The following is a 27,500-nucleotide window of genomic DNA, read 5'->3' as shown; positions in this document are numbered from 1 at the left end:
GCCTCAAACAAAATAGATCTCAGAAGACCTAAGATAGCAGGACAGGAAAATGGTCCAATTCACGCACTTGTCAAGAGAACATCCCTGGTTATCTAATGCCTCTGATCTGGCAGACTCACTAAACACAAATGCTTTGTTTGTAAATTGTCTGAGTGTTGGAGTGTGCCCCTGGCTATCTGTAAATAATGTCTGAGTGTTGGAGTGTGCCCCTGGCTATCTGTAAATAATGTCTGAGTGTTGGAGTGTGCCCCTGGCTATCTGTAAATAATGTCTGAGTGTTGGAGTGTGCCCCTGGCTATCTGTAAATAATGTCTGAGTGTTGGAGTGTGCCCCTGGCTATCTGTAAATAATGTCTGAGTGTAGGAGTGTGCCCCTGGCTATCTGTAAATAATGTCTGAGTGTTGGAGTGTGCCCCTGGCTATCTGTAAATAATGTCTGAGTGTTGGAGTGTGCCCCTGGCTATCTGTAAATAATGTCTGAGTGTAGGAGTGTGCCCCTGGCTATCTGTAAATAATGTCTGAGTGTAGGAGTGTGCCCCTGGCTATCTGTAAATTATGTCTGAGTGTAGGAGTGTGCCCCTGGCTATCTGTAAATTATGTCTGAGTGTTGGAGTGTGCCCCTGGCTATCTGTAAATTGTCTGAGTGTTGGAGTGTGCCCCTGGCTATCTGTAAATAATGTCTGAGTGTTGGAGCGTGCCCCTGGCTATCTGTAAACAATGTCTGAGTGTAGGAGTGTGCCCCTGGCTATCTGTAAATTATGTCTGAGTGTAGGAGTGTGCCCCTGGCTATCTGTAAATGATGTATGAGTGTTGGAGTGTGCCCCTGGCTATCTGTAAACGATGTCTGAGTGTAGGAGTGTGCCCCTGGCTATCTGCAAATTATGTCTGAGTGTAGGAGTGTGCCCCTGGCTATCTGTAAATAATGTCTGAGTGTTGGAGTGTGCCCCTGGCTGTCTGTAAATTATGTCTGAGTGTTGGAGTGTGCCCCTGGCTATCTGTAAATTATGTCTGAGTGTAGGAGTGTGCCCCTGGCTATCTGTAAATTATGTCTGAGTGTAGGAGTGTGCCCCTGGCTATCTGTAAATAAAAAAAAACAAGAAATGGTGCCATCTGGCTTGCTTAATAAGGCATTTAAAATGATTTATACTTTTACTTTTGATACTTACGTATATCTAAAACCAAATATTTTTAGACTTTTACTCAAGTACTATTTTACTGGGTGACTCACTTTTACTTGAGAAATGTTCTATTAATGTATCTTTACTTTTACTCAAGTATGATAATTGGGTACTTTTTCTACCACTGCAACTGAGTGCAGGGAATGCAGAAGTGCTGAAATGTGCTTTGGTTGAAGTTGAATTGAACAGTATAAAACAATCAGAATGGAGAAAGACTCATTGAAATTGCTTAGAATGTACGTGTTGCCACCCTAGGATCACTCACTACTTATAAAGCAAATGTAGAACTGTTATAATTCAAAACTAAAAATACCGTCAAATACCGTCAATTTTTTTATTTTAAATACTGGAATATAACATTTTGGCCATTTCGCCCAGCCCTACTGACAGATCTACATGTAGGTCAAAGCCAATCTCCTGACTGTAATACAGAGAAAGTCTGGGAGGTGGGTAATCATTCCTCAAGAAGCTGCCCACACACATACCCTGAGTAAGAGAGTGCACACATAGTGGCACATACTTTCTGACTTAAGAACAGGGAGGAGGGCAGCCAGGTCACCCATGACTCAAGTCAGTATTCCACATCAATCCATGCCTCTGATTCCAAAAGTTGCAAGTTGGAAACCAGCGATAGAAAGCAGTTATTTTATATTATTTCAATCTTGTCTCATCACTGCAACTCCCCAACGGGCTCGGGAGGTGAAGGTCGAGTCATGCGTCCTCTGAAACATGATCCGCCAAACCAGGCTCCTTAATTAACACCCGCCCACTTAACCCGGAACCCAGCGGCACCAATGTGTTGGAGGAAACACCGTTCAACTGACGACCGAGGTCAGCCTGCATCAAGGAGTTGCTAGAGCGTGATGAGCCAAGTAAAGCAGCCCGGCCAAACACTCCCCTAACCGGGATGACGCTGGGCCAATTGTGCACCGCCTTATGGGATTCCCGATCACAGCTGGATGTGATAAAGCCTGGGACACAGCCCTGCGATGCAGTGCCTTAGACCGCTGTGCCATTCAGGAGGCCCAAGAAAGCTGTTTTAAGCCTATTCCAGTCCTTATCTTAACCATTCTGAGCTAATCAGTAACCTTAGGAATTTGGAGTTAATGCCTGAACTTAACCTTAAATAGTTCAAAATGTGACGTTTGAGAAACATGGATGGACGTCTAATTCTGACATGAGACTGTGAGAGCTAGCAGAGAGATGATTTTATTAACGGATATTCACCATGACTAATAATTTAGGGTTTTATGATGTTTAACCACAGAGGTCAACAGTACCGGGGTCACAACCCGTAACCCCTAACCACAACACTGCAATGGTCAGCAGTCCACTTCAGCTTTTAAACCAAACAGACATCACTGTAATTACCTAATGAGGTACCTCTTTCCTTACAACATATTTGAGAAGGTTAGAGAGAGTGTGCGAGGAATGGATGTTTTAACTTACACTAGGGGGACTCTAACATGGGGTTATAGGTCACTGGTCACATGGTACACAGGTGGGTTCTTACCTTCTCACAGGAAAATGCTTATAGAATGCACCTCTCTTCACACAAGGTACAAATCTGTCGTTCTGCCCCTGAACAGGCAGTTAACCCACTGTTCCTAGGCCGTCATTGAAAATAAGAATTTGTTCTTAACTGACTTGCCTAGTAAAATAAAGGTAAAATAAAATAAAATAAAGACAGTATTTATTATATGTAAAGTTGCTCTAGCTAATTTAGCTTCAATATCTGCAATAAATGGGAACATCACCCAACCAAAGATGTAGCTACGTCTGAAAAGCTAATTCTATGTGGACACATCCTGAACTGCTCTCAAACTGTGCCAGTTGTCATTACCCCTTCATATTGCAATCTAAATGAAATGGGACCCTCTGCCATGATAGTTATTTCTCCCTCAAAATAAGTTCCGTAGAAAATCATCCCACAGATGTCTTGGCAGGAAAGTAACACATGAACAAATGACAAAAACAGTTCAAGCAGCTCAGTGAGAAAAAAGCCCTAGAGACAATCAAGTTGCTACCAGCTCTCACAGTCTCACGTCAGGGCAAATTCTTAAGGTTGGGCATTAACTTCAAATGGTTAAGGCAAGGGTTAAAGTTTGGAATAGGCTTAAAACAAACATCTCAAAAACAGCTTTCTATTGCTGGATTCAAACTTGCAACCTTTGAAATTAGAGGCAGATACTTAAGTTCAAGCATTAACTCCAAATTCTTAAGGTTGGGCATTAACTTTGAATGGTTAAGGTAAGGTTTAAGGCTTGGGATAGGCTTAAAACAAAAATATTAAAAACAACTTATTCTAACTTGCAACCTTTGGAATCAGAGGCAGATGCTTACTGAAACCAACCTCAAGGTAACAGCGCTCACTGTTGCCCCTAGTGGCCGGTTTCCACTTCGTCTCCCAACGTCCTCAGACATAGATCGAATACTGACTTGTCGTCGGTGACCTGGCTGCGAGTTCAGCTGACATGCCCACTGCTCCAAGAAGCAAGCAACCTGCGTTAAATGCAAATGTACCCACAGCTGTCCCCTCGTCAACAATACTGCCCCCCCCCCTACCGCATGATGAGTTGAAAATAAAACTTACTGCGTCAACTCCCGACGCTAGGATGGCCACCGAAAAACATAGAATCAGAAACCTAAAGGGAAAGGGAGAGTGAATGAGTTAATGTACATTTTACACAGACAACTGTATACCACAACACATAACAACATAATAGAGCCCGCTGAGCACTTGCCTCAGGTTCTTCAGTTGTCTCTGGTGTGTTGCCTGCATTGCCCCACTCATCCGAACTTCAAACTGAATTCCTACTGCAACTAGTGTTCTTCTCCAGGTTTAGTGGCAGCCCGAATGCATGTCGGGCAGGCCACGAACACAACTGAGACAAAAAACATGGCATTTATTTGTTGAACAACATGACATTATAAAAGTATATATCGTTAATGTCGAAAATAAATACTCTGTTCGCCGCGCGCGTGCGTAAACGTTTTTGAAACGCACAATATTGTTGTCAATATATATATATTTTACACATGATATTCATATAAAAGTGGAGACATGGATGCGGGTTATAAATCTCCTTCAAGAGTAGTTGGGTTTGTCTGTAGGCTTTACGCATGTGATGTCTGTACCTGTAGGCTATCCAAATAGGCTATTATAACACATGGAAATGGGAAAACCACATAAGATCTCTGAACAAGTTTGTTAGTGAACGAGACAACAATTAACACAAAAAGCACTTTTTCTACCTGGGATCTGTTGCGCTTGTCGGGGGAAGAGTCTAGCGTGTGAGGGTATACACGCCAGATCCCGGCGATGTAAAATCTCAGTTGTCCCGGTCGCTCTGTCACCAATATACAGATAATGAGCAGTCTCTCTCCTAACAGTTAAAGTTGAAGTGGTGCTTTGTAACAACATGGTTGTGTCCGTACATATGGGCAAGCGTGGTCGTTAACAGGGGGTGTGGTTGACGACAAACAAGAACAAGATGCATTGATCAGAAAGAGGCTCACAACGTCCAGGGCAAATATGCAACCCAACGCACTGCACAAGCTCTGCTGATAGTCTGTATTTCCTTTAAGAAGAAGAATACGAAAGTTTCAACAAGTGGTCTTTAGTGGACATTCGGGACAGTTGTAGGCCTACATACATTTCCATTGCGTCCCTACGCAATAATGTTCCAGAGTTGCACCCTGGTTTTGTTGGTGGCTCTCTGCTACGCCGTATACCAGACAGAGGCGGAGGTAAGAGTCATTTTAACTAACTGTTAAATTGAACATGGTAAAAACTGTATTGTGTTACTATCTTATGTGTTCAACTTGAGAAATAGGCTACTGTATAAGTTGTGCGTTTGGAGTTTTGGAAGTTGCGCTCATGGTGTGCTCGATGCCTCTCCAAGACTCAGCATTGACAATTGACTGAGTACGTGTGTAAAGTTCAACACATTAAATACAAGTTTGGTATCTTATTATGCATTTCTATGATGAAGAATTTTGCACAATACCTATACAATAGCTGTGAATAAAGCCCAACTGTCATGTCCAAACTGATGGTGGCAAATTCGTAGGAAGTCTCACCATTTATCAGGTTCACATTGGACATCACTGACCACTCAGAATTACTCTACAGTAGTGCTGATTAGTGAATATATCTTCACCCAACACTTTGAATAGTCAGTTTTCTTTCGATTTTGAATGTAAAAACAAACATTTTGATTGTTTCTCCAAATATATAAAACCATATATTTTATTTAGCTTATTACTGTACTTACATTAGACATTATGATACTGTGAATATAATTGCATTGGTCACTTTGATGATACATGCTGCCATTAATTATTCTGGCATCATACCTCCAGAGCAGTGCAACATGTTCAGTCAAAGTGCTTAGTGTGGCTCTGAGAATCTCTACATAGAGCATTCTGCTAGGAGCACTCTCTGTGGTTTATCTGTATATGTTCATACAGTATACCTACTTCTGTGTCTCTGCTTTTTGAATAGTTGTGACTAAACTCTAACATTAAATGTATTTTACTGTACAGAAACATGTGGGTAAGCTCATTTTCGTATCAGTGTACAGTACCAGTCAAAAGTTTGGACACACCTACCTATTCCAGGGTTTTTCTTAATTTGTACTATTTTCTACATTGTAGAATAATAGTGAAGACATCAAAACTATGAAATAACATATATGGAATCATGTAGAAACCCAATAAGTTTTTAACACAAAGAAGCCACCCTTTGCCTTGATGACAGCTTTGCACACTCTTGGCATTCTCTCAACCAGCTTCATGAGGTAGTCACCTGGAATGCATAGGTGACAGGTGTGCCTTGTTAAAAGTTAATTTGTGGAATTTCTTTCCTTCTTAATTAGTGGTCGACCCATTAATCGGCATGGCCGATTAATTAGGCCCGATTTCAAATTTTCATAACAATCGGTAATCAGCATTTTTTGATGCCGATTATGACCGATTACATTGCATTCCATGAGGAAACTGTGTGGCAGGCTGACCACAGGTTACGCGAGTGCAGCAAGGAGCCAAGGTAAGTTGCTAGTTAGCATCAATCTTCACATAATCACTAGTTAACTACACATGGTTGATGATATTACTAGGTTAACTAGCTTGTCCTGCGTTGCATATAATCAATTTAAATTCTTAGCTTACTTCGCCAAACGGGGGATGATTTAACAAAAGCGCAATCGCGAAAAAAGCACAATCGTTGCACAAATGTACCCAACCATAAACATCAATGCCTTTCTTAAAATCAATACACAGAAGTATATATTTTTAAACCTGCATATTTAGTTAAAATAAATTAATGTTAGCAGGCAGTATTACTAGGGAAATTGTGTCACTTCTCTTGCGTTCATTGCACACAAAGTCAGGGTATATGCAACACTTTGGGCCTGCCTCGTTGCAAACTAATTTGCCAGAATTTTACATAATTATGACATGAAATTGAAGGTTGTGCACTATAACAGAAATATTTAGACTTAGGGTTGCCACCCGTTCGATCAAATATGGAATGATTCCGTATTTCACTGAAAGAATAAACGTTTTGTTTTCGAAATGATAGTTTCTGGATTTGACCATATTAATGACCTATCAAATCAAATCAAATCAACTTTTATTTGTCACATACACATGGTTAGCAGATGTTAATGCGAGTGTAGCGAAATGCTTGTGCTTCTAGTTCCGACAATGCAGTGATAACCAACAAGTAATCTAACTAACAATTCCAAAACTACTGGCTTATACACAGTGTAAGGGGATAAGGAATATGTACACCTAAGGCTCGTATTTCTGTGTTTATTATATTATAATTAAGTCTATGATTTGATATTTGATTGAGCAGTCTGACAGAGCGATGGTAGGCGGCAGCAGGCTCGAAAGCATTCATTCAAACTTTACTGCGTTTGCCAGCAGCTCTTAGCAATGCTTGATTCACACGCAGTTTATGACTTAAAGCCTATCAACTCCTGAAATTAGGCTGGCAATACTAAAGTGCCTTTTACAACATCCAATAGTCTAAGGTTTATGAAATTCAAATGGTATAGAGAGAAATAGTCGACGCATCATAATTCCCATAATGACTACAACCTAAAACTTCTTAACTGGGAATATTAAAGAACTGGGAATATTGAACCACCACCTTTCATATGTTCTCATGTTCTGAGCAAGGAACTTAAAAGTTAGCTTTTTTACATGGCACATATTGCACTTTTACTTTCTTCTCCAACACTGTGTTTTTGCATTATTTAAACCAAATTGAGCATGTTTCATTATTGGTCCTCCAATAATCTGTATCAGTATCGGCGTTGAAAAATCATAATCAGTCGACCTCTATTCTTAATGTATTTGAGCCAATCAGTTGTGTTGTGACAAGGTAGGGGTGGTATACAGAATATAGCCTTATTTGGTGAAAGTCCAAGTCCATATTATGGCAAGAACAGCTCAAAGAAGCAAAGAGAAATGACAGACCATCTTTACTTTAAGACATGAAGGTCAGTCAATGTGGAAAATTTGAACAACTTTCTTCAAGTGCAGTCGCAAAAACCATCAAGCTCTATGGTGAAACTGGCTCTCATGAGGACCGCCACAAGAAAAGGAAGACCCTCTGGATGTGTGGTTCCCACCGTGAAGCATGGAGGAGGAGGAGTGATGGTGTGGGTGTGCTTTGCTGGGGACACTGTCAGTGATTTATTTAGAATTCGAGGCACACTTAACCAGCATGGCTACCACAGCATTCTGCAGCGATATGCCACCCCATCTGGTTTTCACTTAGTGGGACTATCATTTGTTTTCCAACAGGACCATAACCCAACACACCACCAGGCTGTGTAAGGGCTATTTGACCAAGAAGGAGAGTGATAGAGTGCTGCATCAGATGACCTGGCCTCCACAATGACCCGACCTCAACCAAATTGCAATGGTTTTGGATGAGTTGGACCGCAGAGTGAAGGTAAAGCAACCAACAAGTGCTCTCGTGGGAACCCCTTCAAGGCTGTTGGAAAAGCATTCCAGGTGAAGCTGGTTGAGAGAATGCCAAGAGTGTGCAAAGCTGTCATCAAGGCAAAGGCTGGCTACTTTGAAGAATCAAATATATTTTGATTTGTTTAACACTTTTTTGGTTACTATATGATTCCATATGAATTATTTCATAGTTTTGATGTCTTCACTATTATTCTACAATGTAGAAAATAGTAAAAAATTAAGAAAAACCCTTGAGTGAGTAGGTGTGTCCAAACTTTTGACTGGTACTGTATATCTAAACTCGGCAAAAAAAGAAATGTCCTCTCACTGTCAACTGCGTTTATTGTCAGCAAACTTAATGTGTAAATATTTGTATGAACATAACAATATTCAACAACTGAGGCATAAACTGAACAAGTTCCACAGACATGTGACTAACAAAAATTGAATAATGTGTCCTTGAACAAAGGGGGGGTCAAAATCAAAAGTAACAGTCAGTATCTGGTGTGGCCACCAGCTGCATTAAGTACTGTAATGCATCTCCTCCTCATGGACTGCACCATATTTGCCAGTTCTTGCTGTGAGATGTTACCTCACTCTTCCACCAAGGCACCTGCAAGTTCCCAGACATTTCTGGGGAGATGGCCCTAGCCCTCACCCTCCAATCCAACAGGTCTCAGACGTGCTCAATAGGATTGAGATCCAGGCTCTTCGCTGGCCATGGCAGAACACTGACATTCCTGTCTTGCAGGAAATCACGCACATAACGAGCAGTATTGCTGGTGGCATTGTCATGCTGGAGTGTCATGTCAGGATGAGCCTGCAGGAAGGGTACCACATGAGGGAGGAGGATCTCTTCCCTGTTACGCACATCTTTGAGATAGTCTGCAATGACAACAAACTCAGTTCGATGATGCTATGACACACCGCCCCAGACCATGAAGGACCCTCCACCACCAAATCGATCCCGCTCCAGAGTACAGGCCTCGTAGTAATGCTCATTCCTTCGACGATAAACGCGAATCCGACCATCACCCCTGGTGAGACAAAACCGCGACTCGTCAGTGAAGAGCACTTTTTTGCCAGTCCTGTCTGGTCCAGCGACGGTGGGTTTGTGCTCATAGGCGACGTTGTTGCTGGTGATGTCTGGAGAGGACCTGCCTTACAACAGGCCTACAAGCCCTCAGTACATTCTCTCTAAGCCTATTGCGGACAGTCTGAGCACTGATGGAGCGATTGTGCATTCCTGGTGTAACTCGGGCAGTTGTTGTTGCCATCCTGTACCTGCCCCGCAGGTGTGATGTTCGGATGTACCGATCCTGTGCAGGTGTTGTTAGACGTGGTCTGCCACTGTGAGGACGATCAGCTGTCCGTCCTGTCTCCCTGTAGCGCTGTCTTAGGCGTCTCACAGTATGGACATTGCAGTTTATTGCCCTGGCCACATCTGCAGTCCTCATGTCTCCTTGCAGCATGCCTAAGGCACGTTCACGCAGATGAGCAGGGACCCTGGGCGTCTTTCTTTTGGTGTTTTTCAGAGTCAGCAGAAAGGCCTCTTTAGTGTCCTAAGTTTTCATAACTGTGACCTTAATTGCCTACCGTCTGTAAGCTGTTAGTGTCTTAACGACCGTTCCACAGGTGCATGTTCATTAATTGTTTATGGTTCATTGAACAAGTATGGGAAATAGTGTTTAAACCCTTTACAATGAAGATCTGTGAAGTTATTTGGATTTTTACGAATTATCTTTGAAAGACAGGGTCCTGAAAAAGGGACGTTTCTTTTTTTGCAGAGTTTATATCAGCTGAAGGTGTCTGCACCATCCAACACTCTTCACTCCCAGACAGACTGACAGACAGCTCACATTGCATTTCTCTGTTACTGTTTAAATCTCCAGTGTGTCTTTTATCACAGTCCTGCTGTGCTTTGGTAATGTAGAAAATGCTAAACATGCAGCCCCCTCACCTTCCCTCCCATCCATGGGAACATGGCTATACATTTTCATTAACTGGTACCGCTGTTAACTCCCAAGGCATACACTGTTAGGACAGGTTGACTAGATCCACAACTCCCCTTTCTACTTGAGAGCATGTTTAGAAGCATAGAGGGCCGACTACACATTAAGTGTTATTAGTCTATTAGTACTAGATACTGCATTTCTCATTTTTGATGAGAACACATACACACACACACGGATGAATGTGTTTGTGTGTGTGTGTGTGTGTGTGTGTGTGTGTGTGTGTGTGTGTGCCCAATGGTGGTGAGGCTTGAGGTTCAGTGGGCTCCTGTTACCAAGGTGATGAATTATGTCTGATGTGTTGAAAATGATCTTCAATATAAGCATCTATTAACATGAAGGCACTTTTCCCCAAACATTCCGTCAAGTTGTTTTCCATTTGGAGGGCTGTGGAATGAGAAAACGCCCCAACCAGTTGTGCTTTCAATCAACGTTGGTTGGATGATATTTCTCTACACTGTTTATCAGAAATGTTCTCAAACTGTCTTTCACCGGAAAAGAGAATCCATGTATGTAAACAGTGTACCAGAATAGGGGCTTTACAGCAACGTTTCCCGAACTCGGTCCTCGGGACCACAAAGGGAGCATGTTCTAGTTTTTTTCCTAACACTACACAGCTGATTCAAACTATCAAAGCTTGTTGATAAGTTGAATATTTGAATCAGCTGTGTAATGCTAAGGCAAAAACCAAAGGACCGAGTTTGGGAAGTCCTGCTTTACAGTATTTGGAAATAAGGCTTCCTCATTATATCACTTAAAACCTTGACTCGAAGCACTTACTTGCACAGACTTCTCACTGACAGGTAGCTGTTGTTTTGTTTTCTTATCGTTTTATAATCCCTGACTTTCAGAAGTCGATGAGAACTAGGCATTTCCCAGAAACACTCATGTTGGACCCTTCTGGTCTCATTAGCTCCCCAAGGCCAGTTAATGATCTGTGATTGAGATTAATGATGAACGGAGGAGAGAGACGAAGAGGAGGAGGAAGGAGAAAGGAGAGGACGGGAGCTTGGAGAAAAACATGCTCATATACTAGAAGTTTCCTATGAGTCTAGAAAAATGAAGTGAATGAACTGTAAAACCACAAATAAGACATGCACTACTAATATGGGCCATTAAAAAGTGTGTGTGTGTTTGTGGGGGGGTTGGAAGGAGAACAGCAGGACACAGTACATCTGGACAGACTACCCCCCAGAGAGTTGGAGGGAGAGGAAAGGAAAAGAGAACGTGCCAAAACGTTGTGTGTTCTGTTGGATTGGTTAGTGTTGCTAACTGGATGAAACCATGGAAAGAGAGAGAGAGAGAAAGCATGAGGAGTTGCAACATTTCCTTCTCATCTGGATCTGCTGTATGGATTTACATAAAGTGTTCTGACTAGTGGAGGCTGCTGAGGGGGGGACGGCTCATAATAATGGCTGGAACGGAGCGAATGGAATGGCATCAAACACATGGAAACAATGTGTTTGATGTATTTGATACCATTCCACTGATTCTGCTCCAGCCATTACAACGAGCCTGTCCTCCCCAATTAAGGTGCCACCAACCTCCTGTGGTTCCAACCCACACGCGGGAGCTGTGTGTTGATCAGCAACATTACGTTTGTGATGCCAGCAGATGTTCTCTCCACACGCCCGTCGAGAACAATATGGCCAACAGATAAACAGATTTCTCTGTGTGAGAAACATTGTGGCCTTTTGATCCAAATCCCTATCTAGGATGATCTGTTGTTTTGGGGTCGAAATAAAGGCCCCTGGCCTGAAGTATGTGCCATTGGTTTTGTGTCTTTTCCTCCTCTGTGTCCTTTGTTTAAGTACATTAGATATTGATCAGTAGCTGGGATGTACTCCTGCTGTAGTTTTTCTGTGTGTGTGTGTGTGTGTGTGTGTGTGTGTGTGTGTGTGTGTGAGTGAGTGAGTGAGTGAGTGAGTGAGTGAGTGGTAGTGAGTGAGTGAGTGAGTGAGTGAGTGAGTGAGTGAGTGAGTGAGTGAGTGAGTGAGTGAGTGAGTGAGTGCATGCTTGCTTATCTCTTCTGTTTCTGCAGAGAGAAATCACCTTACTAGTCACATGCCTCCTGTTTGTTGTGTCCCTCTCAATCAGTGGGGCTAACACACACACACGCACACACACACACACACACACACACACACACACACACACACACACACACACACACACACACACACACACACACACATTATGACCCTGAGGATTTATAAGAACACATTGCAAAAGCATAACCTGCCCTGTATCAGTATGTTGGTATTTGATCTGTATCAGTATGTTGGTATTTGACCTGTATCAGAATGTTGGTATTTGATCTGTATCAGTATGTTGGTATTTGACCTGTATCAGTATGTTGGTATTTGACCTGTATCAGTATGTTGGTATTTGACCTGTATCAGTATGTTGGTATTTGACCTGTATCAGTATGTTGGTATTTGACCTGTATCAGTATGTTGGTATTTGACCTGTATCAGTATGTTGGTATTTGACCTGACCTGTATCAGTATGTTGGTATTTGACCTGTATCAGTATGTTGGTATTTGACCTGTATCAGTATGTTGGTATTTGACCTGTATCAGTATGTTGGTATTTGATCTGTATCAGTATGTTGGTATTTGACCTGTATCAGTATGTTGGTATTTGACCTGTATCAGTATGTTGGTATTTGACCTGTATCAGTATGTTGGTATTTGACCTGTATCAGTATGTTGGTATTTGACCTGTATCAGTATGTTGGTATTTGACCTGTATCAGTATGTTGGTATTTGACCTGTATCAGTATGTTGGTATTTGACCTGTATCAGTATGTTGGTATTTGACCTGTATCATTTGACCTGTATCAGTATGTTGGTATTTGACCTGCCCTGTATATGTTGGTATTTGACCTGTATCAGTATGTTGGTATTTGATCTGCCCTGTATCAGTATGTTGTTGGTATTTGACCTGATGTTGGTATTTGACCTGTATCAGTATGTTGGTATTTGATCTGTATCAGTATGTTGGTATTTGACCTGTATCAGTATGTTGGTATTTGACCTGTATCAGTATGTTGGTATTTGTATCAGTATTTGTACCTGTATCAGTATGTTGGTATTTGACCTGTATCAGTATGTTGGTATTTGATCTGTATCAGTATGTTGGTATTTGACCTGTATCAGTATGTTGGTATTTGACCTGTATCAGTATGTTGGTATTTGACCTGTATCAGTATGTTGGTATTTGACCTGTATCAGTATGTTGGTATTTGACCTGTATCAGTATGTTGGTATTTGACCTGTATCAGTATGTTGGTATTTGACCTGTATCAGTATGTTGGTATTTGACCTGTATCTGACCTGTATCAGTATGTTGGTATTTGACCTGTATCAGTATGTTGGTATTTGACCTGTATCAGTATGTTGGTATTTTGACCTGTATCAGTATGTTGGTATTTGACCTGTATCAGTATGTTGGTATTTGACCTGTATCAGTATGTTGGTATTTGACCTGTATCAGTATGTTGGTATTTGACCTGTATCAGTATGTTGGTATTTGACCTGACCTGTATCAGTATGTTGGTATTTGACCTGTATCAGTATGTTGGTATTTGACCTGTATCAGTATGTTGGTATTTGACCTGTATCAGTATGTTGGTATTTGACCTGTATCAGTATGTTGGTATTTGATCTGTATCAGTATGTTGTTATTTGACCTGTATCAGTATGTTGGTATTTGACCTGTATCAGTATGTTGGTATTTGACCTGTATCAGTATGTTGGTATTTGACCTGACCTGTATCAGTATGTTGGTATTTGACCTGTATCAGTATGTTGGTATTTGACCTGCCCTGTATCAGTATGTTGGTATTTGACCTGTATCAGTATGTTGGTATTTGATCTGCCCTGTATCAGTAGTATGTTGTATCAGTATGTTGGTATTTGACCTGTATCAGTATGTTGGTATTTGACCTGTATCAGTATGTTGGTATTTGACCTGTATCAGTATGTTGGTATTTGATCTGCCCTGTATCAGTATGTTGGTATTTGACCTGTATCAGTATGTTGGTATTTGATCTGTATCAGTATGTTGGTATTTGACCTGTATCAGTATGTTGGTATTTGACCTGTATCAGTATGTTGGTATTTGACCTGTATCAGTATGTTGGTATTTGACCTGTATCAGTATGTTGGTATTTGACCTGTATCAGTATGTTGGTATTTGTTGTATCAGTATTTGTATTTGACCTGTATCAGTATGTTGGTATTTGACCTGTATCAGTATGTTGGTATTTGACCTGTATCAGTATGTTGGTATTTGACCTGTATCAGTATGTTGGTATTTGACCTGTATCAGTATGTTGGTATTTGACCTGTATCAGTATGTTGGTATTTGACCTGTATCAGTATGTTGGTATTTGACCTGTATCAGTATGTTGGTATTTGACCTGACCTGTATCAGTATGTTGGTATTTGACCTGTATCAGTATGTTGGTATTTGACCTGTATCAGTATGTTGGTATTTGACCTGTATCAGTATGTTGGTATTTGACCTGTATCAGTATGTTGGTATTTGACCTGTATCAGTATGTTGGTATTTGACCTGACCTGTATCAGTATGTTGGTATTTGACCTGACCTGCATCAGTATGTTGGTATTTGACCTGACCTGTATCAGTATGTTGGTATTTGACCTGTATCAGTATGCTGGTATTTGATCTGTATCAGTATGTTGGTATTTGACCTGTATCAGTATGTTGGTATTTGACCTGTATCAGTATGTTGGTATTTGACCTGTATCAGTATGTTGGTATTTGACCTGTATCAGTATGTTGGTATTTGACCTGTATCAGTATGTTGGTATTTGACCTGTATCAGTATGTTGGTATTTGAGCTCCCTGGCTCTCTGGCTCTCTGGCTCCCTGACTCTCTGGCTCTCTGGCTCCCTGGCTCTCTGGCTCCCTGGCTCCCTGGCTCTCTGGCTCCCTGGCTCTCTGGCTCCCTGACTCTCTGGACTCCTTGGCTCTCTGGCTCCCTGGCTCTCTGGCTCCCTGGCTCCCTGGCTCTCTGGCTCCTTGGCTCCCTGGCTCTCTGGATCGCTGGCTCTCTGACTCCCTGGCTCTCTGGATCGCTGGCTCTCTGGCTCCCTGGCTCTTTGGATCCCTGGCTCTCTGGCTCCCTGGCTCCCTGCTCCTCTGGCTCCCTGACTCTCTGGCTCCTTGGCTCTCTGGCTCCCTGGCTCTCTGGCTCCCTGGCTCTCTGGCTCCCTGCTCCTCTGGCTCTCTAATTCTCTGGCTCCTTGGCTCTCTGGCTCCCTGGCTCTCTGGCTCCCTGGGTCTTTGGGCCTTGACCTAGTCTACTAGTCCCCCTTTATTCCCCCCTTCCTTCCTCAGCCTTCTCTGTTGCTCTGCTGGTGATGATAAAGAGGACGATGACTTAACTAGATCTGTTAAGCAGTTTTGTTCCGTGTTTTCATCTTCTCTCAATTCCTATCTGAAAAGCCCTGTCATTAGTCACCTCAGCTTCAGTGTCTACCAATTAGCACAGGTATGGAGACCAGACAAGGGTAAGGTCCAGGGAAAACAGCGACATACTGAATGAATCAGGCAGAAAATACATGAGATGTCTTTAAACTATTCTGAGTAGCACTGAAAATCTTGTATGATTAGAGTCTGTGACCAGGTCAGTGAATGGATAGCACTGTTTGTATAATTGTGTGTGTGTGTGTGTGGTGTGTGTGTGTTTGTCAGACAGATGTTTGAACTTGCATAAGAAGGTAAAATGAGCTTAGTTCTCCATGGCAACTATCAAAATTCACATCGGTCATGAGCCATTTCTATTTTTGTTATAGTAGACCCTCTCTTTCTCTCTCTCTCTTTCTCTCTCCCCCTCGCCTTCTCTCGCTGTCTCTCCCTTTCTCTCTCGTGCTCTCTCTCTCTCTATTCCCCCCTTTCCTTTTCAATTCAATTCAAGGGGCTTTATTGGCATGGGAAACATGTGTTAACATTGCCAAAGCAAGTGAGATAGATAATATACAAAAGTGAAATAAACAATAAAAATTAACAGTAAACATTACACATACAGAAGTTTCAAAACAATAAAGACATTACAAATGTCATATTATATATAAATAAATATATAGTGTTGTAACAATGTACAAATGGTTAAAGTACACAAAATAAATAAGCATAAATATGGGTTGTATTTACAATGGTGTTTGTTTTTCACTGGTTGCCCTTTTCTTGTGGCAACAGGTCACATATCTTGCTGCTGTGATGGCACACTGTGGAATTTCACCCAGTAGATATGGGAGTTGATCAAAATTGGATTTGTTTTCGAATTCTTTGTGGATCTGTGTAATCTGTGGGAAATATGCGTCTCTAATATGGTCATACATTGGGCAGGAGGTTAGGAAGTGCAGCTCAGTTTCCACCTCATTTTGTGGGCAGTGAGCACATAGCCTGTCTTCTCTTGAGAGCCATGTCTGCCTACGGCGGCCTTTCTCAATAGCAAGGCTATGCTCACTGAGTCTGTACATAGTCAAAGCTTTCCTTAATTTGGGTCAGTCACAGTGGTCAGGTATTCTGCCACTGTGTACTCTCTGTTTAGGGCCAAATAGCATTCTAGTTTGCTCTGTTTTTTTGTAAATTCTTTCCAATGTGTCAAGTAATTATCTTTTTGTTTTCTCATGATTTGGTTGGGTCTAATTGTGCTGCTGTCCTGGGGCTCTGTGGGGTGTGCTTGTGAACAGAGCCCCAGGACCAGCTTGCTTAGGGGACTCTTCTCCAGGTTCATCTCTCTGTAGGGTGTGTTTGTGAACAGAGCCCCAGGACCAGCTTGCTTAGGGGACTCTTCTCCAGGTTCATCTCTCTGTGGGGTGTGTTTGTGAACAGAGCCCCAGGACCAGCTTGCTTAGGGGACTCTTCTCCAGGTTCATCTCTCTGTGGGGTGTGTTTGTGAACAGAGCCCCAGGACCAGCTTGCTTAGGGGACTCTTCTCCAGGTTAATCTCTCTGTAGGGTGTGTTTGTGAACAGAGCCCCAGGACCAGCACTTAGGGACTCTTCTCCAGGTTCATCTCTCTGTAGGGTGTGTTTGTGAACAGAGCCCCAGGACCAGCTTGCTTAGGGGACTCTTCTCCAGGTTCATCTCTCTGTAGGGTGTGTTTGTGAACAGAGCCCCAGGACCAGCTTGCTTAGGGGACTCTTCTCCAGGTTCATCTCTCTGTAGGGTGTGTTTGTGAACAGAGCCCCAGGACCAGCTTGCTTAGGGGACTCTTCTCCAGGTTCATCTCTCTGTAGGGTGTGTTTGTGAACAGAGCCCCAGGACCAGCTTGCTTAGGGGACTCTTCTCCAGGTTCATCTCTCTGTAGGGTGTGTTTGTGAACAGAGCCCCAGGACCAGCTTGCAGGGACTCTTCTCCAGGTTCATCTCTCTGTAGGGTGTGTTTGTGAACAGAGCCCCAGGACCAGCTTGCTTAGGGGACTCTTCTCCAGGTTCATCTCTCTGTAGGTGATGGCTTTGTTATTTTTACCTTTATTTAACTAGGCAAGTTAGTTAAGAACAAATTCTTATTTTCAATGACGGCCTAGGAACAGTGGGTTAACTGCCTGTTCAGGGGCAGAACGACAGATTTGTACCTTGTCAGCTCGGGGGTTTGAACTTGCAAACTTCCGGTTACTAGTCCAACGCTCTAACCACTGGGTATCGGACAAATTTTGCTCTGCATGCATTATTTGGTGTTCTACGTTGTACACGGAGGATATTTTTGCAGAATTCTGCATGCAGAGTCTCTATTTGGTGTTTGTCCCATTTTGTGAAGTCTTGGTTGGTGAGCAGACCCCAGACCTCTCAACCATAAAGGGCAATGGGCTCTATGACTGATTCAAGTATTTTTAGCCAGAGTCTAATTGGTATGTTGAATTTTATGTTCCTTTTGATGGCATAGAATGCCCTTCTTGCCTTGTCTCTCAGATCGTTCACAGCTTTGTGGAAGTTACCTGTGGCGCTGATGTTTAGGCCAAGGTATGTATAGTTTTTTGTGTGCTCTAGGGCAACGGTGTCTGGATGGAATTTGTATTTGTGGTGCTGGCGACTGGACCTTTTTTGGAACACCATTACTTTTGTCCTACTGAGATTTACTGTCAGGGCCCAGGTCTGACAGAATCTGTGCAGAACATCTAGGTGCTGCTGTAGGCCCTACTTGGTTGGTGACAGAAGCACCAGATCATCAGCAAACAGTAGACATTTGACTTCAGATTCTAGTAGGGTGAGGCCGGGTGCTGCAGACTTTCTAGTGCCCACGCCAATTCGTTGATATATATGTTGAAGAGGGTGGGGCATCCCTGTCTAACCCCACGACCCTGTGTGAAGAAATGTGTGTGATTTTTGGCCATTTTAACAGCACACTTGTTGTTTGTGTACATGGATTTTATGATGTTGTATGTTTTACCCCCAACACATTACATTACATTTAAGTCATTTAGCAGACGCTCTTATCCAGAGCGACAACACCACTTTCCATCAGTTTGTATAGCAGACCCTCATGCCAAATTGAGTCGAATGCTTTTTTGAAATCAACAAAGCATGAGAAGATTTTGCCTTTGTTTTGGTTTGTTTAGTTGTCAATTAGGGTGTGCAGGGTGAATACATGGTCTGTTGTACGGTAATTTAGTAAAAAGCAAATTTGACATTTGCTCAGTACATTGTTTTCATTGAGGAAATGTACGAGTCTGCTGTTAATGATAATGCAGAGGATTTTCTGTCTCTGTCTCTGTCTCTGTCTCTGTCTCTGTCTCTCTCTCTCTCTCTCTCTCTCTCTCTCTCTCTCTCTGTCTCTCTCTCTCTCTCTCTCTCTCTCTCTCCACCTCTCCTTCCTTCTCTCTCTCTGCGTCTTGCCACCTTCTTTCAAAATGTTATGTTACACTCGTTGATGTCCTCTCATAAATAAACATGTATCATATGTTACAGGTTACAGCTCATATTTTCCTCTGAGAGATGTTGTCTGACTTTAAGGATATTTTCATACTCTTTCTCTTATTTATTGTTTTAAACAATCTAGGGAATGTGCAAGTTATGGCTTGACCTGTCCTTCATAAGCCAGCACTGTCAGGGGATTTACATATAGTGACAGCCATCTTTAACATGATAATACGCTTCTGTGGTTGGAAGGGACTAGAACCTTTAGCTATGTTTGTGTAGGCTGGGCTCTGAACCTGAAGAAGAGTCCCCTAAGCAAGCTGGTCCTGGGGCTCTGTTCACAAACACACCCTACAGAGAGATGAATCCCCTGTCCCTCCTCTCCATCCCCTCAGAGAGCTGTCTCCCCTGTCCCTCCCCTTCGTCCCCCCAGAGAGCTGTTTCCCCTGTCCCTCCCCTTCGTCCCCTCAGAGAGCTGTCTCCCCTGTCCCTCCTCTCCATCCCCTCAGAGAGCTGTTTCCCCTGTCCCTCCCCTTCGTCCCCTCAGAGAGCTGTCTCCCCTGTCCCTCCCCTCCGTCCCCTCAGAGAGCTGTTTCCCCTGTCCCTCCCCTTCGTCCCCTCAGAGAGCTGTCTCCCCTGTCCCTCCTCTCCATCCCCTCAGAGAGCTGTTTCCCCTGTCCCTCCCCTTCGTCCCCTCAGAGAGCTGTCTCCCCTGTCCATCCCCTCCGTCCCCTCAGAGAGCTGTTTCCCCTGTCCCTCCCCTTCGTCCCCTCAGAGAGCTGTCTCCCCTGTCCCTCCCCTCCGTCCCCTCAGAGAGCTGTTTCCCCTGTCCCTCCTCTCCATCCCCTCAGAGAGCTGTCTCCCCTGTCCCTCCCCTCCGTCCCCTCAGAGAGCTGTTTCCCCTGTCCCTCCTCTCCATCCCCTCAGAGAGCTGTTTCCCCTGTCCCTCCCGTCCATCCCCTCAGAGAGCTGTTTCCCCTGTCCCTCCTCTCCATCCCCTCAGAGAGCTGTTTCCCCTGTCCCTCCCGTCCATCCCCTCAGAGAGCTGTTTCCCCTGTCCCTCCCCTCCGTTCCCTCTGTCCCCTCAGAGAGCTGTCTCCCCTGTCCCTCCCGTCCATCCCCTCAGAGAGCTGTTTCCCCTGTCCCTCCCCTCCGTTCCCTCCATCCCCTCAGAGAGCTGTTTCCCCTGTCCCTCCCCTCCGTTCCTCTGTCCCCTCAGAGAGCTGTTTCCCCTGTCCCTCCGTTCCCTCCGTCCCCTCAGAGAACTGTTTCCCCTGTCCCTCCCCTCCGTTCCCTCCTTCCCCTCAGAGAGCTGCCTCCCCTGTCCCTCCCCTTCGTCCCCTCAGAGAGCTATCTCCCCTGTCCCTCCTCTCCATTCCCTCAGAGAGCTGTCCCTCCCCTCCATCCCCTCAGAGAGCTGTTTCCCCTGTCCCTCCCCTCCGTTCCCTCCGTCCCCTCAGAGAGCTGTTTCCCCTGTCCCTCCCCTTCGTCCCTTCAGAGAGCTGTTTCCCTGTCCCTCCCCTCCGTTCCCTCCGTCCCCTCAGAGAGCTGTCTCCCCTGTCCCTCCCCTTCGTCCCCTCAGAGAGCTGTCTCCCTGTCCCTCCTCTCCATCCCCTCAGAGAGCTGTCTCCCCTGTCCCTCCCCTTCGTCCCCTCAGAGAGCTGTCTCCCCTGTCCCTCCCCTTCGTCCCCTCAGAGAGCTGTCTCCCCTGTCCCTCCTCTCCATCCCCTCAGAGAGCTGTCTCCCCTGTCCCTCCCCTCCATCCCCTCAGAGAGCTGTTTCCCCTGTCCCTCCTCTCCGTCCCCTCAGAGAGCTGTTTCCCCTGTCCCTCCCCTTCGTCCCCTCAGAGAGCTGTTTTCCCCTGTCCCTCCCCTCCGTTCCCTCCATCCCCTCAGAGAGCTGTCTCCCCTGTCCCTCCCCTTCGTCCCCTCAGAGAGCTGTCTCCCCTGTCCCTCCTCTCCATCCCCTCAGAGAGCTGTCTCCCTGTCCCTCCCCTCCATCCCCTCAGAGAGCTGTTTCCCCTGTCCCTCCCCTCCGTTCCCTCCGTCCCCTCAGAGAGCTGTTTCCCCTGTCCCTCCCCTCCGTTCCCTCCGTCCCCTCAGAGAGCTGTTTCCCCTGTCCCTCCCCTCCGTTCCCTCCGTCCCCTCAGAGAGCTGTTTCCCCTGTCCCTCCCCTCCGTTCCCTCCGTCCCCTCAGAGAGCTGTTTCCCCTGTCCCTCCCCTCCGTTCCCTCCGTCCCCTCAGAGAGCTGTTTCCCCTGTCCCTCCCCTCCGTTCCCTCCGTCCCCTCAGAGAGCTGTCTCCCCTGTTCCTCCCTCCGTCCCTCAGAGAGCTGTCTCCCCTGTCCCTCCCTCCATCCCCTCAGAGAGCTGTTTCCCTGTCCCTCCCCTCCGTTCCCACCGTCCCCTCAGAGAGCTGTTTCCCCTGTCCCTCCCCTCCGTTCCCTCCGTCCCCTCAGAGAGCTGTTTCCCTGTCCCTCCCCTCCGTTCCCTCCGTCCCCTCAGAGAGCTGTTTCCCCTGTCCCTCCCCTCCGTTCCCCCTCCGTCCCCCTCAGAGAGCTGTTTCCCCTGTCCCTCCCCTCCGTTCCCTCCGTCCCCTCAGAGAGCTGTTTCCCCTGTCCCTCCCCTCCGTTCCCTCCGTCCCCTCAGAGAGCTGTCTCCCCTGTTCCTCCCCTCCGTCCCCTCAGAGAGCTGTTTCCCCTGTCCGTCCCCTCAGAGAGCTGTCTCCCCTGTCCCTCCTCTCCATCCCCTCAGAGAGCTGTCTCCCCTGTCCCTCCCCTCCATCCCCTCAGAGAGCTGTTTCCCTTGTCCCTCCCCTCCGTTCCCTCCGTCCCCTCAGAGAGCTGTTTCCCCTGTCCCTCCCCTCCGTTCCCTCCGTCCCCTCAGAGAGCTGTTTCCCCTGTCCCTCCCCTCCGTTCCCTCCGTCCCCTCAGAGAGCTGTTTCCCTTGTCCCTCCCCTCCGTTCCCTCCGTCCCCTCAGAGAGCTGTTTCCCCTGTCCCTCCCCTCCGTTCCCTCCATCCCCTCAGAGAGCTGTTTCCCCTGTCCGTTCCCTCCGTCCCCTCAGAGAGCTGTCTCCCGTGTTCCTCCCCTCCGTCCCCTCAGAGAGCTGTTTCCCCTGTCCGTCCCCTCAGAGAGCTGTCTCCCCTGTCCCTCCTCTCCATCCCCTCAGAGAGCTGTCTCCCCTGTCCCTCCCCTCCGTTCCCTCCGTCCCCTCAGAGAGCTGTTTCCCCTGTCCCTCCCCTCCGTTCCCTCCGTCCCCTCAGAGAGCTGTCTCCCCTGTCCCTCCTCTCCATCCCCTCAGAGAGCTGTCTCCCCTGTCCCTCCCCTCCATCCCCTCAGAGAGCTGTTTCCCCTGTCCCTCCCCTCCGTTCCCTCCGTCCCCTCAGAGAGCTGTTTCCCCTGTCCCTCCCCTCCGTTCCCTCCGTCCCCTCAGAGAGCTGTTTCCCCTGTCCCTCCCCTCCGTTCCCTCCGTCCCCTCAGAGAGCTGTTTCCCCTGTCCCTCCCCTCCGTTCCTCCGTCCCCTCAGAGAGCTGTTTCCCCTGTCCCTCCCCTCCGTTCCCTCCGTCCCCTCAGAGAGCTGTTCCCCTGTCCCTCCCCTCCGTTCCCTCCGTCCCCTCAGAGAGCTGTTTCCCCTGTCCCTCCCCTCCGTTCCCTCCGTCCCCTCAGAGAGCTGTTTCCCCTGTCCCTCCCTCCGTTCCTCCGTCCCCTCAGAGAGCTGTTTCCCCTGTCCCTCCCCTCCGTTCCCTCCGTCCCCTCAGAGAGCTGTCTCCCCTGTTCCTCCCCTCCGTCCCCTCAGAGAGCTGTTTCCCCTGTCCGTCCCCTCAGAGAGCTGTCTCCCCTGTCCCTCCTCTCATCCCCTCAGAGAGCTGTCTCCCCTGTCCCTCCCCCCTCCATCCCCTCAGAGAGCTGTTTCCCTGTCCCTCCCCTCCGTTCCCTCCGTCCCCTCAGAGAGCTGTTTCCCCTGTCCCTCCCCTCCGTTCCCTCCGTCCCCTCAGAGAGCTGTTTCCCCTGTCCCTCCCCTCCGTTCCCTCCGTCCCCTCAGAGAGCTGTTTCCCTTGTCCCTCCCCTCCGTTCCCTCCGTCCCCTCAGAGAGCTGTTTCCCCTGTCCCTCCCCTCCGTTCCCTCCATCCCCTCAGAGAGCTGTTTCCCCTGTCCGTTCCCTCCGTCCCCTCAGAGAGCTGTCTCCCATGTTCCTCCCCTCCGTCCCCTCAGAGAGCTGTTTCCCCTGTCCGTCCCCTCAGAGAGCTGTCTCCCCTGTCCCTCCTCTCCATCCCCTCAGAGAGCTGTCTCCCCTGTCCCTCCCCCCCTCCGTTCCCTCCGTCCCCTCAGAGAGCTGTCTCCCCTGTCCCTCCCCTCCGTCCCCTCAGAGAGCTGTCTCCCCTGTTCCTCCACTCCGTCCCCTCAGAGAGCTGTCTCCCCTGTCCCTCCCCTCCATCCCGTCAGAGAGCTGTCTCCCCTGTCCCTCCTCTCCATCCCATCAGAGAGCTGTCTCCCCGTGTCATCCCCATTCTCAACTGAACCCCACACAAAAAGCTGAATTTTCTTCCCAATTCCCACAATCTGACAGTCAAGTCTTTCAATAGAATAGTTGATGTCATTAGTCCATTATGTTACTTTGGGGGGCTTTGTGCCTCGCCTAAACCACTGTGATCCCTAAAATAACTTCACTTCAGGACACACACTTCATGACAAGGTTGAAGGGAGGAGGGGTGTGTGTGGGTGTTGAAGCTGAGGTGCAGTTGGACGGACATAGACACACAGAAGGTAGAGTAAATCACCTCCATGTCAGTGTTAGCTGGATGAAGTGTGATGGTTTCTCCAGGAAGCATTAAAGTGGTAGTAGACATACTACCTTGCCCATGTCCAGAAACATAGAGCAACATGTCTTATTGCTTTATACAGAACATGCTGCCACTGATACCTGTTGAAAGGTCTGCTCGTGTAATGTGGTTTCCAGATGTCAGTGGTCTACCCCTCCCCTTTCACCCCTCATATCCTCTCCCCTCTGTCGCCTAGAGCCTGCAGCCACGCTCTCAATCCTGATTGGTGTATGGTTACTGTACTGTGCACCAGACACACACACACACGCACACATGCACAAACATACACACACACCGACTGGTATATAGACATGTTAGTGGTTGTTATGGAACCATGGTGATTGAGATAGCAGATTACTGTTATGGTCCTTCTCTCTGTCATGGGAGTGACTGTAGGCTGTAATTGATACGACCTGAGAATGTTCATGTTACCATGACAGGATCTTTATTCCTCTTTTCACAAAGAACAAATGCTCGATTCATTTCCCTCAACATTGCCCTGCTTTTCCTTGTTGCCTTAGTTTGATGTTTTGCCCTGTAGGCTTATTGGACAATATTCATTTATTCTGGAGCACAAGCATCCATTGACATGCATTGTGGAGCCAGTGTGGAGGCAGATTTAACATTTTAACTGATCCTAGATCAGAGCCATTTGTCAGTCCCCGTTATCTCTATTCCCATCTCCTTCAACAAAGAACAGGCCCGAGAACAGTGGTGCCTGTCAGCTGTAGTGGTCTCTAATGTTATATAATGTGGGGTTGTAGACAGGGGGTGTATGTGAGGGCTACAGATAAAGGCACAGGGGAACTGGCAGTTCTGACCAATAGATAACCATCTAAGCGGAATCAGGAGATGTGGCTGGTATGGTAATGGATGGTAATTTAATGGTAATCAGCAGCGCTGTTCTAAAGTGGTGGCTGGAGGGGTCTGGGAGAAGATAGATTCTGATAGATTCTGTTTCACAAACTCTCTCTCTCTCAATTCAATTCAATTCAAGGGCTTTATTGGCATGGGAAACGTGTTAACATTGCCAAAGCAAGTGAGGTAGACAACATACAAAGTGAATATATAAAGTGAAAAACAACAAAAATTAACAGTAAACATTACACATACAAAAGTTTCAAAACAGTAAAGACATTACAAATGTCATATTATATATATATATATACAATGTACAAATGGTAAAGGACACAAGATCAAATAAATAAGCATAGATATGGGTTGTATTTACAATGGTGCGTGTTCTTCACTGGTTGCCCTTTTCTCGTGGCAACAGGTCACAAATCTTGCTGCTTTGATGGCACACTGTGGAATTTCACCCAGTAGATATGGGAGTTTTTCAAAATTGGATTTGTTTTCGAATTCTTTGTGGATCTGTGTAATCTGAGGGAAATATGTCTCTCTAATATGGTCATACATTGGGCAGGAGGTTAGGAAGTGCAGCTCAGTTTCCACCTCATTTTGTGGGCAGTGAGCACATAGCCTGTCTTCTCTTGAGAGCCATGTCTGCCTACGGCGGCCTTTCTCAATAGCAAGGCTATGCTCACTGAGTCTGTACATAGTCAAAGCTTTCCTTAATTTTGGGTCAGTCACAGTGGTCAGGTATTCTGCCGCTGTGTACTCTCTGTGTAGGGCCAAATAGCATTCTAGTTTGCTCTGTTTTTTTGTTCATTCTTTCCAATGTGTCAAGTAATTATCTTTTTGTTTTCTCATGATTTGGTTGGGTCTAATTGTGCTGCTGTCCTGGGACTCTAGGGTGTGTTTGTGAACAGAGCCCCAGGACCAGCTTGCTTAGGGGACTCTTCTCCGGGTTCATCTCTCTGTAGGTGATGGCTTTGTTGTGGAAGGTTTGGGAATTGCTTCCTTTTAGGTGGTTATAGAATTTAACAGCTCTTTTCTGGATTTTGATAATTAGTGGGTATCGGCCTAATTCTGCTCTGCATGCATTATTTGGTGTTCTACGTTGTACACGGAGGATATTTTTGCAGAATTCTGCGTGCAGAGTCTCAATTTGGTGTTTGTCCCATTTTGTGAAGTCTTGGTTGGTGAGCGGACCCCAGACCTCACAACCATAAAGGGCAATGGGCTCTATGACTGATTCAAGTATTTTTAGCCAGATCCTAATTGGTATGTTGAAATTTATGTTCCTTTTGATGGCATAGAATGCCCTTCTTGCCTTGTCTCTCGTTCACAGCTTTGTGGAAGTTACCTGTGGTGCTGATGTTTAGGCCAAGGTATGTATAGTTTTTTGTGTGCTATAGGGCAACAGTGTCTAGATGGAATTTGTATTTGTGGTCCTGGTGACTGGACCTTTTTTGGAACACCATTATTTTGGTCTTACTGAGATTTACTGTCAGGGCCCAGGTCTGACAGAATCTGTGCATAAGATCTAGGTGCTGCTGTAGGCCCTCCTTGGTTGGTGACAGAAGTACCAGATCATCAGCAAACAGCAGACATTTGACTTCAGATTCTAGTAGGGTGAGGCCGGGTGCTGCAGACTTTTCTAGTGCCCACGCCAGTTCATTGATATATATGTTGAAGAGGGTGGGGCTTAAGCTGCATCCCTATCTAACCCCACGACCCTGTGTGAAGAAATTTGTGTGTTTTTTGCCAATTTTAACCGCACACTTGTTGTTTGTGTACATGGATTTTATGATGTTGTATGTTTTACCCCCAACACCATTTTCCATCAGTTTGTATAGCAGACCCTCATGCCAAATTGAGTCGAAGGCTTTTTTGAAATCAACAAAGCATGAGAAGACTTTGCCTTTGTTTTGGTTTGTTTGGTTGTCAATTAGGGTGTGCAGGGTGAATACATGGTCTGTTGTACGGTAATTTGGTAAAAAGCCAATTTGACATTTGCTCAGTACATTGTTTTCATTGAGGAAGTGTACGAGTCTGCTGTTAATGATAATGCAGAGGATTTTCCCAAGGTTACTGTTGACGCATATTCCACGGTAGTTATTGGGGTCAAATTTGTCTCAATTTTTGTGGATTGGGGTGATCAGTCCTTGGTTCCAAATATTGGGGAAGATGCCAGAGCTAAGGATGATGTTAAAGAGTTTTAGTATAGCCAATTGGAATTTGTTGTCTGTATATTTGATCATTTCATTGAGGATACCATCAACACCACAGGCCTTTTTGGGTTGGAGGGTTTTTATTTTGTCCTGTAACTCATTCAATGTAATTGGAGAATCCAGTGGGTTCTGGTAGTCTTTAATAGTTGATTCTAAGATTTGTATTTGATCATGTATATGTTTTTGCTCTTTATTCTTTGTTATAGAGCCAAAAAGATTGGAGAAGTGGTTTACCCATACATCTCCATTTTGGATAGATCATTCTTCGTGTTGTTGTTTGTTTAGTGTTTTCCAATTTTCCCAGATGTGGTTAGAGTCTATGGATCTCTCTCTCTCTCTCTTTCCTTAGCTCGAAGACCCCTTTAGGTGAGGCTTTGTTTTGACCTATTTGATCCAACTGGACCTGATTGCCGTAATTCCCTTTCCAGTTTGTGTTTGTGTGTTGATAACTCATTCCGTAGTCCACTGTGTGCCATTAAAGAGCCCTCCCCTGTCAGTGGTGATTCTTTCCATGGCGAAAATAAACACTTTTTTGGGATGAG

At 45.7% G+C, this 27,500-nt stretch overlaps 2 protein-coding genes across 3 annotated transcripts in view; one reads left to right on the top strand and one right to left on the bottom strand.

The window, feature by feature from the left end:
• The window catches only part of LOC115112606 (collagen alpha-2(IV) chain-like), a 142,994-nt gene extending 138,429 nt beyond the window's left edge, over window positions 1-4,565 (bottom strand). For both annotated transcript variants that reach the window (XM_029639655.2, XM_029639656.2), the window contains exons 1-3: window positions 4,433-4,565; window positions 3,922-4,062; window positions 3,771-3,822 (exon numbers count right to left, since the gene is read on the bottom strand). In XM_029639655.2, coding sequence (XP_029495515.1) covers window positions 3,771-3,822; window positions 3,922-3,971 — 102 coding nt within the window. In that variant the 5' untranslated portion in view covers window positions 3,972-4,062; window positions 4,433-4,565. The remainder of the gene's footprint in view (window positions 1-3,770; window positions 3,823-3,921; window positions 4,063-4,432) is intronic.
• A 115-nt stretch (window positions 4,566-4,680) lies between these two features.
• Window positions 4,681-27,500, top strand: part of LOC115118045 (collagen alpha-1(IV) chain-like) — an 85,798-nt gene continuing 62,978 nt past the window's right edge. The window contains exon 1 of the mRNA XM_065014917.1: window positions 4,681-4,927. Coding sequence (XP_064870989.1) covers window positions 4,859-4,927 — 69 coding nt within the window. The 5' untranslated portion in view covers window positions 4,681-4,858. The remainder of the gene's footprint in view (window positions 4,928-27,500) is intronic.

Source organism: Oncorhynchus nerka, linkage group LG3, assembly GCF_034236695.1.
Source record: "Oncorhynchus nerka isolate Pitt River linkage group LG3, Oner_Uvic_2.0, whole genome shotgun sequence".
In the NCBI taxonomy this organism is placed as follows: Eukaryota; Metazoa; Chordata; class Actinopteri; order Salmoniformes; family Salmonidae; genus Oncorhynchus; species Oncorhynchus nerka.
Note: the sequence above shows the minus strand (reverse complement) of the source record. Positions and strands in the feature narration are given on the sequence as shown.